We start from the raw sequence: 18770 nt of genomic DNA, 5'->3' as shown, positions 1-18770 counted from the left end.
CATTAGGTTTTCATGCGGAGTGGCCTCAAGCCGGTGGTTGATACGGGGCTCGGCCTGCAGGTGGCAGTAAAGGCATAGACAGGAGCCGGGAAGGGTACTTATCCTCCACGACAGGCAGGGTGGGATTTCTAAGCAGCTCAACTCAAAAAACAAGCGAGGCTCTGCTTCCTTCTCTGCCAGCGCCTCTCATCCCTCCCAGCGGGCCTCTCAAGCTCTTGTGTCCTTGAGCCCCTGGGCCCCAGCAGTCTAGGAGCTAAATTCAAGACCCTGCCTGATTTCTCCATTGACCAACTGGAGAAACAGAGACACCAAGAGGCCGAGGAACCTGTTCAAGAACATCCAGCATGACATCAGCAATGAAGTGGAGGCAAGACAGTGGCACAGGGTCCCAGAAATGGATCCTTACTCCCGTTCTTGTCCCATGTCACCCTTGTACATAGTCACAGTGACCTTTTCTTTCTTTTCTTTTCTTTTTGAGACAGGGTTTCTCTGTGTATCTGTGCACCTTTCCTGGAACTCACTTTGTAGCCCAGGCTGGCCTCGAACTCACAGAGATCCGCCTGCCTCTGTCTCCCGAGTGCTGGGGTTAAAGGCGTGCGCCACCACCGCCCGGCAACAAGTGCATTCTTAAAGATGGTAAGGATGAAGAGGAAGGAAATGGTGACTCTCACAACATCCCAGAACTTCAGTTCTCACTCAACTTTTCTGGGAATGGTAAGCAACAGACCCTTCTCACCTGAGGGCGGGCACTCTACTGTGACTCTGTTACCTGCATAGCGAAGAACGCCTAACCACCAGGGGCACTTTTCACACACTCTCTTAACTGGCCCTTGGGATGGCCCATATGACAGATGAGAAACTCACCTGCAAAGACTGTATGCTTCAAATGTCCTTCAGTCTCTCTTTCCTCCTCCTCCTCCTCCTCCTCCTCCTCCTCCTCCTCCTCCTCCTCCTCCTCTTCCCCCCCTTCTGTGTACCTGAGACAGGGTCTTTTGTAGCTCAGGCTGGCCTCAAAATATATCTAGCTGAACATGGGATCCTCCACCCCTCTATCTACCAAGAAGTGAGTCTGCAGGCCCACAGCACAATCCACAGTTAAAGGTCTTTCTTCCAGGCCTCCCCAGCTCCTGCTTCGACTTAAAGGCATGCACTCTCTGCCTGGCAAAATGGCTCAGCTGGTAAGGTGCTTGCTGGGCAAGCCTGATGATCTGAGTTCAATCCCCAGAACCCACGTAAAGGTAGAAGAAGAGAATTGGCTTCACAGAGTTGTCCTCTGACCTCCCCACAGTCACCATGGCGTGTGTGCCCCGCATCAGACACACTATAATACAAATGTGTATATATATACGGCCCTGGCTGCCCTGGAACTCGCTCTGCAGACCAGGCTGGCCTCGAACTCACAGAGATCCTCCTGCCTCTGCCTCCTGAGTGCTAGGATTAAAGGTGTGCGCCACCACCACGTGGCAATAAATAAATTTTTAAAAAAGAATTGGTGGTGGGGCACATCTTTAATCCCAGCACTCGGGAGGCAGAGACAGGTGGATCTCTGTGAGTTCAAGGCCAGCCTGGTCTACATAATGAGTTCCAGGACAGAGTAATGTAGAGAAACACTGCCTCAAAAACAAAAACAAAACAAACAAAAAAAAAAAAGAAGAGAAAAAGCAAGTACTTTTTGTAGGGTAGAAATACACTCTCTAATAGAAAGGTAACTCATAGAATGGAAGAAAATATTTGCAAATCATACCTGGTGAGGAATTTATATCCAAAGTAGATAGAGAATTCCAGAAACTCAACACCAAAAAATTAAACAAGCAACATAGAAATGGGCAAAGGGGGCTGGGGAGGTACTCAGTAAGCGCAGTACTTGTCTGTCTTGCCAGCATGAGGACCTGAGTTCTATCCCCAGAACGCATGTTAAATGCTGCTATCGTAATCCCAGTGACGGGGGAGAGCAGAAAGGACGATCACTCACCAGTCTAGTCATTGGGGAGCTCCAGGCATGAGAAGCATTGCTGGAGGTAACGCTGAGGTTGGCCTCTGGCCTCTACATGTATGTGAACACATGTCCATACATACATGTACACACATTCAAACAAAATTTTAAAACTTCAAAAGAGAAAGGAGGGTCTAGAGAGATGGCTCAGAGGTCAAGAGCACTGGCTGCTCTTCCAGAGGTCCTGAGTTCAATTCCCAGCAACCACATGGTGGCTCACAACATCTGTAATGAGATTTGGCGCCCTCTTCTGGCCTGCAGGGATACATGCAGGAAGAACACTGTATACATAATAAATAAATCCGGCTGTAATGAGATCTGGCGCCCTCTTCTGGCATGTAGGCAGAACACTGTATACCATCTGTAATGAGATCTGGTGCCCTCTTCTGCATACATAATGAATGAATGAATGAATGAATGAATGAATGAATGAATGAATGAATGAATGAATGAATGAATAAACAAATAAATAAATAAATACTTTTAAAAAAGCAATGGACAAGAAATATACATAGACATTTACTTTTTTCTTTTTCTTTCTTCCTTTTTTTTTTTTTTTTTTTTGTCTTTTCCACACTGCCCAGGGACAGGCCCCTGTGGCGTTCTTTTTTTAAAATTAAATTTATGATGGCATTGTTCTTTTTTTTTTAATGGCGTTGTTCTTGATTCCCATCATAACTTGTTTGGTTTTTCCAGACAGGGTTTCTCTGTGTGACAGTCCTGGCTGTCCTGTCCTGGAACTCGCTTTGTGTTGGCCTCGAACTCACAGAGATCCACCTGCCTCTGCCTCCCCAGTGCTGGGATTAAAGGCGTGCGCTACCACCGCCTGGCTGATTCCCATCATAACCTAAAGGGACACTCACACAATGTCCGGAGCCCTTGATGTTCTGCAGATGAAGGAACCACTCCAATTGCTGCCCACTTCATGCCTGAGACCTTCACTAACCAGATCCAAGTGGCCATCAGGGAGCCACGCCTTCTAATGGTCACTGATCCCAGAGCTGACCACCAGTCCCTCACAGAGGCGTCTCATGTCAACCTGCCCACCATTGCGCTGTGTAACACAGACTGTCCTCCGCAACAAGGGAGCTCACTCAGTGGGGCTGATGTGGATGCTGGCCTGGAAGTACTCGGCATGCGTGAGCACCCATGGGAGGTTATACCTGACCTACAGTGACCCAGAGGAGCTCCAGAAGGAGGAGCAGGGCTGCTGTTGAGAAGGCTGGGACCAAGGAAGAATTCCAGGGTGAATGGACTGTACCAGCTCCTGAGGTCACTGCTGCTCAGCTAGAGGGGGCAGACTGGTCTGAGGGTGCAGGTGCCCTCTGTACCCATCCTACTGAAGACTTGAGTGCTCAGCCAGCCTGAGGACTGGTCAGTGGCTCCCACAGCGCAGGCTACCGAGTGGGTTGGAGTCATCACTGAGTGGTGCTGAGCAAAAGGGGTAGGAAAATGAAGTTCTAAAGCTGAAAAAAAAGTTTTTTTCAGGGGCTGGAGAGATAGCTCAGTGGTAAGTGCACTTGACTACTCATCTAGAGGACCTGGGTTCAGTTTCCAGCACCCACATGGTGGCTCACAGCCATTCATAACTCCAGTTCCAGGGGGGTCTGACACCCTCCTCTGACCTGCATGAGTACCAGGCACGCATGTGGTGTACATACAGCCATGTATCATACACATAAAATAAATCTGAAAATATTTTTTCAGCACTCAGGAGACAGAGGCAGGTGGATCTTTGTGAGTTTGAGACCAGCCTAGTTGACTTAGCAAGTTCCAAGCCAGCAGGACTACATAGTGAGATCTTGTCTCGAAAAACGTTTACACTTTATTTATTTTCGTGTTTGGTTTGTTTTGTTTTTTTGAGACGGGGTCTCATAAAACTTAGGGCTGACTCAGTATCACTAAGTAGCCAAGGATGACCTTGAGCTCCTGACCCTCTAGCAGTGTTTAAATATTGCTGACTTTATTGTTTAAGTTGTGGGATATCGAACAGGAAAGTCAGTACGGCTTAAGCACTTCCCTCTTCTGGGCAAAGGCCTTGTATGCAGCATAGCTGTGTCGGGTCAGGTCAACGGTTGCCTGTTTATTGTCCTCGATTGGTGATTAGCATGGTTTAATGAATTAGAGGCTGCATGCCTGGCACCTCCTGCCTCTGTCCCCACCCAATGTCCTCAGCCCACACCCCCCATTCCTGCCCCTTGATCTCTAGGCACAGAGCCAATCCCAGCCCCAACCTATCTGCCCTGTAGCTCTGTCTGCCCTCCAGTTCTACTAGTCAGGATGTGGGGTCCAACGTCTGAGAATCAGGTGAGTGGGGGGGGGGGGGCGGGGGGGCTGGAGGCTTTGGGCATGGGTGTTAGCCAGGCTGGGGATACCCCACCCGGGTTTGCAGACTTGATTCCCTTCTCAGGAACACCTTTATGGCTTTACCATCCCTTCACCCCTTCACTGGGCCTCTTCTCTCAAAGATAACCGGAGGGCAGCAGAGGCCCTGCGTAGGCCTGTAGAGGCCAGTCCTGTGTGGTATATTTGGGAGGCCCTAGGCTAAGGGCTGGCTGCTCTCTCGGGGTGGTTCAGCTGGGACTCAGTTCAGCCTCAGACTTGTGGAGATACCCAAAGGTGGTTCCTAGTGGGTGCCCCTGAGGCTGGCATGATAGAGCAGTGTGAGGAAGGCAGGGGGGTCCTTGACCTTGAAGCCTGTCAGAATAGTCTAAGGCCCTGAGAGCCTGAAGGAACCTTAAAGAGGAGTCTGAGCCAGGTGGTGGCAGCGCACGGTTTTAATCCCGGCACTTGGGAGGCAGAGGCAGGCGGATCTCTGTGAGTTCGAGGCCAGCATGGTCTACAGAGTGAGTTCCGGGACAGCCAGGGCTACACAGAGAAACCCTGTCTTGAAAAACAAACAAACAACAACAAAAACAAAAACAAACAAACAAACAAAAACCAAGAGGAGTCTGGAACAGACCAAAGGAGGGGAGGCATGGTGTCCAGGACACTGACCACTCAGAGGAAGGGTGAGCTTATGTTCTAGGCGTCAGCATTGGGGTTGCGACTGAAGCAATGGTGAGCGGGAAACAGCATAGACTGGAAAGATGACCAAAGCCGGTGACCGAAGCTCCAGACTAAGGAGTGAGAGACACAGCTTTTCTTCAGCCATAAAGAACAGAAGGAGGGAAAAGGTAAGAGCAGGGATAGGGAGACAGAAAGCAAACCCACAAAAAGATCGGCAGTGCTCAAGGCTGGTTCTTCAGATTCCGAAAATACTAGTAATTTCTGTTTACACCCTAGAAATTAGAAAAACACATAAATCAGTGATATCAGCAATAAAACAGATTCTACAGACATTCAAAGGTTAAATAAATAGGACTTCTTGGGTTGTTTTTTTTTAATTCATGTGTATGTTAGTACAGGTGCCCGTGGAGGCCAGCAGAGGGCACCAAATCCCCTGGAGTTGGGGTTACAAGCCTCTGTGAGCTCTTGGAGAGCAGTTAGTGCTCAACCAGACTGACCTCACCTCTCCAGCCCCAAATAGGACTGGAAAAATAAAACATACAGTTTTCTCTTCAGTGGGGCCTAAATGGCAGTAAGGTTAGTTGCTTGGTTTGGGTTTTTTTGTTCTTCTTAGTTGTTTTCTTAACAGGGTTTCTCTGTGTAGCTCTGGCTGTCCTGGAACTCATTTTGTAGACCAGGCTGGCTTAGAACTCAGAGATCCGCTTGAGTGCTGGGATTAAAGGGTGCGCCACCACCGCCTGGCTGGTTTTGGTTTTTGAGGCAGTTTCCTGACTAGGTATCAGAATAGGCTCTGTAAACACATATGCCCAGAAATTTTTCTTTAAAAAATATTAACTTGTTTTTATGTGTATGAGTGTTTTGCCTGTACCACGCGAGTGAAGTGATCGTGGAGGCCAGAAAGGGTGTTAAAGACAGTTGTGAGCCACCATGTGGGTGCTGGAGACTGAACCCAGGTCCTGCAAATACCCTTACCTGCTGAGCTATCTCGCCGGTCTTTCTGTTGTTCTGCTTTGTTTTTGAGACAAGATCTCAGGACAGTGCCTAGTTGACCTTGAACTTGTAATTCTCCTGCCTCAGCTTCCCAAGTGCTGCAGGTGTACAGCTTCCCAAGTGCTGCGGTTACAAGTGTACAGCCTCACACCTGGCTTCAGAAACTTTTATTTCATCTCAGATGCTCCTCCTTTTTTTGTGAAGCGTGCATGGGTGTTTTGTCTGTATGAATGTCTGTGTATCACTTGTGGAGGCCAAAAGAAGACATCAGATTCCCTGGAACCACGGATACAGAGAGCAGTGGGCCACCATGTGGGTGCTGGGAATTGAATCCAGGTCCTTTGCAAGAGCAGCCAGTGCTCTTAATTGCTGAGCCAGCTCTCCGTCCTACCCACCCCAAGTTCCTCCTTGCCCTGCCCTCACAATTACAGCTGCAGCTCAGGACAGGGGAAGCTAGGGGAAACTGGCCACTGGAGGCTCTGATTTGGAATTGGGCCTGTTCTGAATCTTGTAATGTCTGCAAGAGGAAATAAATTGTGGGGTTGGGGATTTAGCTCAGTGGTAGAGCAAGCACAAGGCCCTGGGTTCGGTCCTCAGCTCCAGAAAAAAAAAAAAGAAAGAAAGAAATAAGAAAGGAGACAAAGGAAGAAAACAGGGAAGAAGTGACATGCCAGTCATGTGGCCTCTTGTATGAATCCATGCAGGAGCAATGGACTTTACAGAGATTTTCTTGCAGGAGTTTCCCCTTGAAATGGGGGTGAGGAGGGTCCCAGTGGTTGGGGAGGTGATAGGAGAGGAGCAGAAGGTGGGTTTTTTTTTTTTATCTCTCTCTCTTTTTTTTTACATTTTAGCTATGGAGGAACAGCAGTCAGATCCCTTCCCCGTGTCTTATGCAAAGACTTGACCACATCGTGATGACAGTAAAGAACATCGAAGACACCATCATGTTCTATTCCAAGATCCTGGGACTGAAAGTCACTACTTTCAAGGTAATCATGTCCCCATACTCAAAACTTCAAGTGTGTTAAAGTGTGTGTGTGTGTGTGTGCGCACGCGCATGCAGATGGAGGCCATAAGTCCTATTTAGCTAGACTGAAGAACTACCAAGCCCCGGGGAGACTCCTGTTTCAGCCTCCCCAGCACTGAGATTCTGACGCTCGGGAGGAACTCAGGCCTCAAGCCTGTCTAGCAAGCATTTCACTAACTGAACCATCTCCCCAGCTTCCTTCATTAAAAGTTGATAACGTGTGAGAGCCAGGCATATGGATGCGTGTCTATAACCTCTTCAGTGCTGGAGTGAAGAGATGGGATGATTCCTAGAACTCAATGTCCACCAACCTATCCAAATTAATGAGCCACAAGTTCAATAAAAGACTTTTGTTTCACAAAAAAAAAAAAAAAAGTTGATAACGGTCTGTGGCAGGGGGTGGAGCTCAGTTAGTAGAATGCCTTCTACACCCAAAGCCCTTGGTTCAGTCCCCAGCACCACATAAAGCAAGTATGATTCTGCACATAGAAATCCTAACTGGAGAGATGGATGCAGGACAGTGAAAGTCTAAGAGCATCCTCAGCTACTTAGCAAGTTTGGGACCAGCCTAGGATACATAAAATACCAATACATAAAATACACTGGCTGCTCTTGCAAAGGACCTGGGTTCAATTCCCAGCACCCACATGGTGGCCCACTGCTCTCTGTATCAGTGGTTCCAGGGAATCTGATGTCTTCTTTTGGCCTTTTTGTTGTTGTTGTTGTTGTTGGTTGGTTGGTTTTCTGTTTTGTTTTGTTTTTTGAGACACGGTTTCTCTGGGTAGCCCTGGCTGTCCTGGTGTGATACTATCTTAAAATAATAATACTTTAAATGGCTGAGGGTACAGCTCAATGATGAGTATTTGCCGAGCATGCATTAAACCCAGATACCAATCCTAGGCCCTGCCAAAACAATTTTAGAAAGGTAAAACATAGTATAACTTTAAAACCCCAAACAGGGGGAAATGAGAGAAGAAGTAAAAGGATCAATGGAAGGAATTCCAAACTACGGACAGGGAGACATTCCGAGAGAGGGTAAAGAAAATGGAAGGAGGGAACTTTGAAAGAAATAAAGCAAGAGGTCTTGTTAGTTCAAGGTCTCTGGTCTCAACAAAAGTGCAAGCAAATGTTGCAGCCTTTATATACAAAAAGTTAGCTGTGTACCCAGCACAGGAACACTCAGATACGCCCTGTGGGAATTGCAAAACATCACACCGAAAAGTCCGTCTTAAGACTTTGCCAAGAGATTAAAAAGTGGTTCATCTACAAAAGAAAAAGAAACATGCAAATGTCAGAATTCTTGAGTCACACCAGAGGCCAGAAAACAATAGGACTATACTTTTAAGACTCTGGGAAAGCACGCCCGCCCCGCCTCCGGTTCGGCCTCAGCATCGCTCCATGTGGTCCCTACTCCCAGAACAAAAGCTGTTCCCAGCCTTAATCAGAGAAGCCTCTCCCTACAAAGAAAGGCGGTGAATACCGACACTCAGGCTGCCTAAGAGGCAGAGAATAGTAACGGTTGTGGGCCCAGCCCTACACAAGATATTCCAGCCACCCCCTCTAGGGCTCAGGGACACTGTGAAAAAGGGGATGGAAATATGGAAGAGCCAGAAGATAGGGTGCCGGGCTACGGAACAACCATTGCAATTATTAACTCCCAACTGTAGTCACCTGGGCCCATACAAGAGCAGCCCTATCAACAGGAAGTCGAGGAAGGGGGAGGGACTCCTGGGCCCCTACCTGCTACCTCTGAACTACTGATAGACTGGGGGGAAGGGACCATTGTCTTTAATTGTGTACCCACTGCTGAGCCCACCAGGCTCCAAATGGATAGCTCTAAACCCATGATTATAGAGACACCCTGGTTAATCTTAGTGGGTCACTAAACAAAGTAGTCATGAAAGTGAGGGAGAGCTTTGTAAAGAGGAGGAGGGGGTTGAAGGGGTGACAGGGAGGTGGGGGGTGAGCGGCTGGTATGCATTGTGAAATGGAAATTGTCTAAACACAAATGGAATTAATTGAAAAATAATTCTGGGGGGAAAATGCAACCTAAAATTCTGTGCCCAACTGAGCTGCAAATCAAAGGTAAGTGCAGAACAAAGCCTTGTTAGGCACAAAGGCCTGGAAAAATGTGTGCTCCGAGGGGCTGGAGGTACAGCTCAGGAGCAGTGTGTTTATCCAGCCCGCAAAACGGTCTAGGTTTCATTCCCAGCACCACAAAAAACCAAGAAAATGAGTCATTAAGGACTGGCAAGATGGCTCAGTAGATAAAAGTATGTGTTGCCAAGTCTGAGGTCCTGAGTTAGATTTCTGGGACTCACATGTCCACATGGTGAAAAGAGGAAACCAAGTCCCAAGAGCTGACTTTTGACCTCCACACACGTGCCATCACACACACACACACACACACACACACACACACACACACACACACAGTCTATCTATCATTCCACCCATCCATCCATCATTTTAAAAATAAATAAAATAAAGTGGGGAACAACGGGGTTAGATCCCTGATGCCTTCCTCTGCCCCCCCCTACCCCCGGCCCCGGCCCCAAAGAGACACTATGCTGGTTGGGAACAGGAATACATGCAAGTTGAGACGGAGTGATTCCCAAGAAAAAAACCAATATACCTGGAGAAAAATGAGGTAAGCTCGGAAGGAAAGCGGAGGTTTCCACAGATGCAACACTATCTTGAGAATATGGAATAACTTCAAAAGTAGTAAATATAGAGAACGTTTTAACAAAAGCCTTATGAAGACGTCCTGCAGCAGATGAAGAGATAATGTCTGCTGTGTCCAGACCATGGGTTACAGTGAGGGAGAGAAATAAGGCCTTGAGGAGCTCTCACGGGGGTAGCCGCCCTCTGTCACTCCTCACAGTGTACATGACCTGTTCTGTTGTTTGGGGGGTTTTTTGGTTTTTTGTTTGTTTTTTGAGACAGGGTTTCTCTGTGTAACAGCTCTGTAGACCAGGCTGGCCTCGAACTCACAGAGATCCACCTGCCTCTGCCTCCCTAGTGCTGGGAATAAACGCGCGCGCCAATGCCCAGCTTTGTTGTTTTATTTTAAATAAAATATTTGTTATGCTACTTCATGCAGGGACAGGAAAGAGAGGGGCAAAGAGAGATGAGGGAGGTGAGAGAGACTCAAGCTGTAAAGCATGTAAAAATCTTATATATATCACTAAGTGAAAGAAGGCCATGTAAAAAGCTATGTATTGCGTGACTCAATATAATGTTCAAGAAAAGACAACATTCTGAAGACAATACAATGACCTTGGCTGCCAGGCATTGAAGGGTGAGAGGAACGACCAGAACACTGAGGCATTTGAGGACCTCGACATTGTCCTGTGACATGTCCCAGCCCACAGTGTACACCACCTCCCACTGAACTGTGACAGGAACAATGGGCCGGTGGATGCTGTAACAAATGCAGTTACAGGAACAGCAACATATGTAGCCTCTGCTGGGAGGCTGATAGCGGGGAACTTTGTGTACCTGGGCCTGCCTGGGAAATCTTTGTACCTTCTTCTCAGTTTTGCTGTGAATGTTAAACTTCTCTGAAAATGAGTACATAAATTCAAAGGGTCATGAAGTGGCAGACTGTGAAAATTTAAAATCTAAAGGGGACACTATGCAAGAGCAGGCTGGATGTGCTTCGGGTCCTAAAAAGATCACACTAAGGAAAAAAACTAAAAGCAAACAAGATACTACAGCATGACGTCACTTACAATACCCCAGACAAACAACAGCAGACCTTTTACACCAAGAAGAGGCACGCAAAACGTGTGACGGCTTGGGGTCTACACTATCAAAATTTGTTTTATTCCATAAAGAGCAAACAGAGGCAGTCTATCTGAATAAAGACCAGAGCAATGATTCACTGAGAAGAAAAATGATCATGGTATCTAAGGTGGGGCTAGGGATGGAGAGAATAGGAAAAAAAAGAGAACAAACACAGAAATAAAACAAGATAGGCTTTGCATGGATCAGTGATAAATATAATCCATTCCCTGTGCGTAGACATGCTGAAGTGAACTTTTAGGACCTCTAAGGTCAAGAAAAACTCTAAGCTTCAAGAATGCAAGGCGCCGGGTGGTGGTGGCGCACGCCTTTAATCCCAGCACTCGGGAGGCAGAGCCAGGCGGATCTCTGTGAGTTCGAGGCCAGCCTGGACTACCAAGTGAGTTCCAGGAGAGGCGCAAAGCTACACAGAGAAACCCTGTCTCGAAAAACCATAAAAAAAAAAAAATGCAAGGTGGCTGTATTACCAACAAAAGGATGACCAACACGGGGCTGGGGAGCACAGCTCAGCAGCTAAGAGCACTTGGCTGAATAGGCATGAAGACTGAGTTCAAATCCCCAGCACACACATAAAAAGAAAGCCCAGCATGGTTGCATCCATGCTTGTGATGCCAGTGCTGTGGGGCATGTGTGTGGAGTCGGGAGGACCGCTGGGGCTTGCTGACTGCCAGCCTAGCTCTAAGGTCAGTGAAATAAGGGCGAGTAGGCTAGCACAGACCAGCTGACCTCCTCTGGCCCCTATACATGTATACACACACACACATACACCACACACACACACACACACACACACACACACACACACACACACTAAAAATGTAACATAAAATAAAAAGAAAACAAATTAACACCCTATATACCATATATATATATATATATATATGGTGGTGGAGGGGATTCAGACCAGATCTCACTATGTAGCCCTGGCTGTCCTGGAACTCACCTATGTAGACCAGGCTGGCCTCAGATTCACAGAGATCCACCTGCCTCTGCCTCCCAAGTGCTGGGATTAAAGGTATGCACCACCATATCCGGTTAAAAAGATTTCATATTTTATGTATATAAGTGTTTTGCACATTGAATGTGTACTGCCCACAGAGGTCAGAAAAAGTCATTGGATCCCCCAGAACTGGAGTTACAGATGGTTGTGAGGTACCATGTGGGTGCCAGAACTGAACCCAGGTCCTCTGCAAGAGCAGCAAGTGCTCTTAACCACTAAGTCTCTCTTCAGCCTCCAACAGCAGAGTTTTTATTAGCAACACCAGATTCAAGGAAGATAATAAGCAATGTATTTATCTTTCTTTCTTTCTTTTTGGTGTTTCAAAACAGAGTTTCTCCATGTAACAGCCCTGGCTGTCCTGGAACTTGCTCTGTAGACCAGGCTGGCCTCGAACTCACAGAGATCTGCCTGCCTCTGCCTCCTGAGTGTAATCGTAACAGTCTTGGAAATGGAATCCGGGGTGTCATGCATGTTAAGGAGTGCTGCACCACTGGGAAACACCCCCAGCCTGGAAGCAGATATTTAAAAGGCTTTGATCAAATGCTTTTACAGAACTGTACACTGGGCCAAACTGTCCTTCGGCTATAAAAGTGCAATGTAGTCTCAATTATAGGGATGAAGGAAGAGATCATGAAATCATAAAAGAAATGCCAGGGCTATGAGGTATAAAGAAGGTGACAAAGGTTATCTATAAAAAAAAAATAAGCATTATTCCCTAGCATGCTAAAAAATACATATGGAGCCAGGTGGTGGTGGCGGCGCATGCCTTTAATCCCATTACTCGGGAGGCAGAGGCAGGTGGATCTCTGTGAGTTCGAGGCCAGCCTGGTCTACAAGGCGAGTTCCAGGAAAGGCACAAAACTACACAGAGAAACCCTGTCTGGAAAAAAACAAAAACAAAAACAAAAAACATATGGAACCAGTTATTTAAAACTAATAAAGAAGCCAACAGAGGAACTACAGTTAAGATAGAATAGTACCGGGGGTTAGTAATACTGTTCAGCTAACTCTCCTCTGTCTTGACAGAGAGAGGACAGAATACAGGAAGGTGGTAAATCAAGAAATAGAGGTAGATGGCTAGAGCCATGGCTCTGAGGTTAAGAGCACTGGCTGCTCTTGCAGAGGACCTGGGTTCAGTTTCTAGCTCCCACATGGCAGTTCACAATCCTAAGTAACTCCAGTTGCAGGCAATCCAACATCCTCTTCTGATCTCCATGAGTCTGAAGCATGCATGTGGTACACATACACACATACATGTAGATAGAACACACACACACACACACACACACACACACACACACACGAAATAAAAATAAATACATCTAGAAAAGAAAAACTATGCATCAGTTACAGACTGTTTGGAGGGCAGAGGCGAGAACTACCACGGGATTAAAGGAGACACTTGTCTTTTTCTCTCAGTTGAACAAGCAGCCAGATGAATGTGTCATTAGGAGGAAATGAATAGGCACAAAGTGCCTGCTCAGTGGGGCAGGGAGATTCCTGGAAATCCCACCAGCAAGCACTCCCTGCTGAGCACAGCCCAGAAGGCTTCTCTTACACAATGGCCTCTTAACCAGGAATTCGGGAAACAGAAGAAGTGGGATTTGTTTGTTTGGTTCCTATTGATTCTGTTTTGTTTTTGAGGGAGGGTCTTTCTGGGGAATGCAAGATGAAGTCAAACTTTCTATCCTCGGGACTCAAGGTCCTAAATGCTGGGATTATACACATGTCACCACTCCTGGCTTGAGGTGTACTTTTTTTTTTTTTTTAAGAAAGCTTGGGAACACACCATTGGCTGTACAGAAATTTGAGTTGTTCTCATGAGGAAAAAATAAAAATAAAAGGGTGGGGGAAGATATGCAGTAGACTGAGGCAGGATCACTTGAGCCCAGGAGTTTCAGGCTAATCTAAACAACATAGTGAAATCCCAAAGGAAGGAAAGAGACAGAGACAGGAAGGAAGGAATGAAGGGAGGGAGGGAGGGAGGAAGGAAGGAAGGAAGGAAGGAAGGAAGGAAGGAAGGAAGGAAGAAAAGAAGGGAGGGAAGGAGGGAGGGAGGGAAGGAGGGAGGGAGGGAAGGAGGGAGGGATGTTGGGAGGGAGAAATATATACGGGTAGACACATTGCCATCTGTGCCTCGGGTGGGTTTTAAACATTTGGCGATATGAACATTCTAACAAGAAACACACACGGCTGCCCCACCCCCTACTCACTAAAAGCAGCTGTCTGAAACAAGCATGGTGATGCCCACTTGCAAGGCCAGCACTCAGGAGCATAAGGCCCAAAAATGAGTTTGAGAGTTTGAGGTCAGCCTCGGCTACATAGTGAGACGCTGTCTCAGAAAAGGGAAGCTGGGAGAATTGGTACAGCAGTTAGAGAGCTTGCTAGTCTTCCAGAGGACCCAGGTTCCAATTCCAGGTCTCACACTGGGGACACACATCTGCCTGTCACTCCAGTTCCAGGAGGTACTTGATCGACACTTTCTTCTGGCCTTTGTGAGCACTGCACACACGTGTGCGCATACGTACCTACACTCAGACATATGCACACGTTATATTAAATAAATAGATGAAATAAAACACAGAAAGAAGAAGCTGGGCATGATGGTGTATTTCTGTGATCTAAGCACGTGGAGTTGGAGGCAAGAGGATCAGGAGTTGAATGCCAGCCTGGATCACATGAGACTTTGTCTCTGAAGACAATGGTGGTGATGGTGGTGTGTGGTGAGGTGGCTAAGCCCGTAAGAGCACTCATCAACAAGCGTGGCTACCTGAATCACATCCCTGGAACCCACATCGTGGAAGGAGAGGACGGACCTGGAAGTTGTCCTCTGGCTTCTGCACATAGCACACAGCATCCACCTCCACACGAATAAGTGTAAAAATATTTTTTGAGACAAGGTCTTAAGTATGTAGTCCTAGATGACCTGGGACTCACTATGTAGACCAGGTTGGCTCCGAATTCATACAGATCTGCTGGTCTCTGCTTCCAAAGTGCTGGGATTAAAGGTATGTGCCACCATACCTGGCAAAAAAAAAATTTTTTTTTTTTTTTTTTGGTTTTTCGAGACAGGGTTTCTCTGTGTAGCTTTGTGCCTCTCCTGGAACTCACTTGGTAGCCCAGGCTGGCCTCGAACTCACGGAGAGATGGCTCAGCCGTTAAAGGCTAGGCTCACAACCAAAAAAAAAATTTTTAAGAACAATTTAAAGAATATTGGGCTGGCCAGGCAGTGGTGGCCCACATCTTTAATCCCAGCACTCAGGAGGCAGAGGCAGGTGAATCTCTGTGAGTTCGAGGCCAGCCTGGTCTACAAAGTGAGTTTCAGGACAGGCTCCAAAAGCTAAACAGGAAACCCTGTCTCAAAAAAACAAAAAAACAACAAAACAAAACAAAAGAAAAAAGCAAAGAATGTTGGGCTGGAGAGATGGCTTGGAGGTTAAGAGCACTTGCTGCTCAATCATGAAGAAGGGATGGAGATCAGATCCTAGGACCCAAATAACAAGCCATGCCTTTCACAAATACACTGACCTCCAGCCCCGAGGAATCTGATGCTTTCTTTTGCATGTGTACTGTGCATGCGCAGACTGACACAAACGTATTTGTTGAAAACGCAGTCTGCTAGATGGATCAAGGGCCACTGTGTAGCGGTCCTTTCTCCTTTTTGCAGTAAGTTCAAACTCATCTTGGTGGCCTAATTCTCTGTTGTGTTCTCTCTCCTAAACAGGGGGATCGGAAGGCATTGTGTTTTGGAGACCAAAAATTTAACTTACATGAGGTGGGAAAGGAATTTGACCCCAAAGCCGCTCACCCCATTCCGGGATCCCTGGACATCTGTCTGATTACAGAAGCGCCTTTGGAGGAGGTGATGAAGCGTCTCAAGGTGAGTACAGTGCCATTCTTAGTAAGAAAGCTCAGCCCTAACACCTGGGGGGTGCTTAGTCTTACTGCAACTTGATATGCCATGTTTGGTTGATACTCATGGGAGATCTGCCTTCTCCGGGATGGAGAGGAAGAGGAGGAGATTGGGAGTTAGGAGGGGGAATCCAGGAGAAGGACTGGGAGGGCAGGATGGGGTGGGGGAGACTGTGGCCAGGATGTAAAATAAATAAATGGGAAAAAAGAAAAGAACCCTACTGTAGTTACTGTCAAGACAGAAGTGTGACCCAAGAGCTAGGTCTTCCTCAAAGCTCAGACACACCAGCTCCCATCACAGCCACATCCCGCCTGCACAGTTACCCACTTCCTCTTTGACTGATGTCACTTTCATGTGACCAACTTGACTTGAGAAGGAAATATTACAACTCCATGAGCATCCATACAGTTAGAATAAGCATTCAGAACCGTGGAGCTTTCCATTACATTTTTACACAGAAATCAGTATCGAGTATACTCTATACACTTAGCCACCCACCCAAAACAAAACAAAATCCAATACAGAGTTAGAAGTAGAAAAACAACTGGGTCTGGTTAATGTTGGTGTGTAAAGTTTTATTGCCAGTCTTTTAATACAGTAAATTTTATACAATTTAAAGAAGAATATTTGTAAATAATGTTCTGACATACTCAGTCTTTTATCATGTTAATGTCTAAGTAAGAAAAGACACATTAAAATATGAGCTAGGGAAGTAAATAAATAAATAAATAAATAAATAAATAAATAAATAAATAAATGAGCTAGGTGGAGGTGGCACATGGTTTTAATCCCAGCCTTGGGAGGCAGAGGCAGAGGCAGGTCTGGGAGTTCAAGGCTGGTCTATAGATTGAGTTCCGGGACAGCCAAGTGTATACAGAGAGAGATCCTGTCTTGATCATATTTATAAAATCGGTATGCTTTGTTATGTAGAAACATGAGAAGAAAAAAATGCCAAGTAGAAGCATAACAAAATACAGTCATCTTGGAGTACTGGGAGGAAAAAGGAAATATTAGGTGGTATAGCTCAATGGCAGGGTCCTTGCCCAGCATGCACAAGGCTCCAGCTTTCATTCCCCAGAACTAACAACAATCTATCATGCTTATAAAAACTTTTATCTGAAGCTTGGTGTGGTGATATACACCTTTAGTCCCAGCACTCAGGAGGCAGATGTAGGCAGATCTCTGTGAGTTCGAGGCCAGCCTGGGCTACAGAGCGAGCTAAGCCAGCCAGGGCTATATAGTAAGATCCTGTCTCAAAAAAAGAAAAACAAACCAAAAACTTACATCTGGGCCAGCAATGGCTCAGTAGAAAGAAGTACTTCCCACATGAACCAGACAGCATGAGTAATCCCCAGACTTCATGTGACAGGAGGCCAAAAAAAATTCTACAAACTGTCCTCTGACCTCCACATGTATGCACGTACACACACACACACACACACACACACACACACACACACACACAGAACATTATATATGAGCTCTTTTATAGCTTTTTATATAAAGAGGAAATAAGATTTCCACCAAGTATAGGAAAAACTCATTTTATGCCAGGTGTGGTGGCACACATCTTTAATCCCAGCACTCAGGAGGCAGAAGCAGGTACATCTCTGTGAGTTCGAGGCCAGCCTGGTCTATAAGTGAGTTCCAGGATAGCCACGACTGTTAAACAGAGAAACCCTGTCTCGAAAAACAAAAACAAAACAAAACAAAACAACCAAACATTTTATCTTGGCAAAAAGAGAAGCAATGTTCTCTGGAGCTCTGCTTGGCCCACCTCCACTGTCCAGGGTCCCGGAACCGAGAGAGCGCTGGCCCATCCAGATCTCAGGTCTCCAGGCGCCTCCCTCGGCCCCGCCTTGTAGGTGTGACAGTTGTCGAAGTCTCAATGGGGGTTAGAACTTCCAGATCAAAGCTGGAATGGCTACCCACTATATCAGAGCTAGTGTCAGATTAAATTTGCCACAGGTTGGGCTGGAGAGATGGCTCAGAGGTTAAGAGTACTGACTGGGGTGGCGCACGCCTTTAATCCCAGCACTCGGGAGGCAGAGGCAGGCGGATCTTTGTGAGTTCGAGGCCAGCCTGGTCTCCAAAGCGAGTTCCAGGAAAGGCGCAAAGCTACACAGAGAAACCCTGTCTCGGGGAAAAAAAAAAAAAAAAAAAAAGAGAGAAGCAATTAAAGCCAATGGTTACAGGGCTGGGAATGTAGCTCAGTGGTAGAACGCTTGCTGGTCCCACAGGAAGCTGTGGGTCCAATTCCCAGTACTGTTCAGAGAACAAAACAAAGAATATATACTTTGATCCAGGTACTGTGCTTAAATTCTTGCTCACTAACATTACTGTCACTGTCAATTTACAAATTGAGGAAATGGAGGTTCAAGGCAATTACATATTCTGCCCGAGGCCATACATCTTGAGCAGAGTAGATGAGGTCAGAAAGCTAGGCAGTCTAGACACCATAGGAATTCAACTTTGCCTGTGGCTGTAGCATGTGTAAGTCCCTGAGTTCAACCCCTAGAGCAAGGGGTAGGGAAGAAACAAGATGGAAATCTTAAGGAATTAAGTTTTGGTCTCACGTATCTGTGACACATGACTTTTGTCTTGTCTGCTCACTTCATTCAGGTTTTTGATGTCCCCATTGAGGAGGGCCCAGTCTCCAGAACAGGAGCAAAGGGGCCTATTATGTCCATCTACTTCCGAGATCCTGACAGAAATCTCATTGAGGTGTCCAACTATGTCACCTCATGATTGACACTGGCCTTCCTCCATTGTGTCCCACAAGATGTCATCTAAGTCCTCATTTCCTGCAAATCCCAGAGACCTCCATGTCACCGATGCTGCAAAGGGGGACCTAAGAGGTTTATGTGCAGACTTTTGTGTCTAGCTAGCCCCATCAAAAGCTACTGCAGGCCGGGCGGTGGTGGCGCACGCCTTTAATCCCAGCACTTGGGAGGCAGAGCCAGGCGGATCTCTGTGAGTTCGAGGCCAGCCTGGACTACCAAGTGAGTTCCAGGAAAGGCGCAAAGCTACA

General features: G+C 46.7%; 1 protein-coding gene across 1 annotated transcript; it reads left to right on the top strand.

The window, feature by feature from the left end:
• The first annotated feature begins 4273 nt into the window (after nucleotides 1–4273).
• On the top strand, nucleotides 4274–18487 carry Glod5 (glyoxalase domain containing 5). Its single transcript, XM_059252974.1, has 4 exons — nucleotides 4274–4300; nucleotides 6844–6981; nucleotides 15551–15706; nucleotides 18362–18487. The coding sequence occupies exons 1-4, from the start codon at nucleotides 4274–4276 to the stop codon at nucleotides 18485–18487; spliced, it is 447 nt and encodes a 148-aa protein (XP_059108957.1).
• The last annotated feature ends 283 nt before the right edge of the window (nucleotides 18488–18770 follow it).

This window comes from Peromyscus eremicus, unplaced genomic scaffold (assembly GCF_949786415.1).
Source record: "Peromyscus eremicus unplaced genomic scaffold, PerEre_H2_v1 PerEre#2#unplaced_703, whole genome shotgun sequence".
NCBI classification, from domain to species: Eukaryota; Metazoa; Chordata; class Mammalia; order Rodentia; family Cricetidae; genus Peromyscus; species Peromyscus eremicus.
This window is presented reverse-complemented; position numbering and strand designations above follow the sequence as displayed.

Coding starts and splice junctions, on each gene's coding strand:
- Glod5 (XM_059252974.1), top strand. CDS start 4,274: ATGTGGGGTCCAACGTCTGAGAATCAG. Junction 4,301..6,843: donor GTCCAACGTCTGAGAATCAG/GTGAGTGGGGGG, acceptor TTTACATTTTAG/CTATGGAGGAACAGCAGTCA. Junction 6,982..15,550: donor TGAAAGTCACTACTTTCAAG/GTAATCATGTCC, acceptor TCTCCTAAACAG/GGGGATCGGAAGGCATTGTG.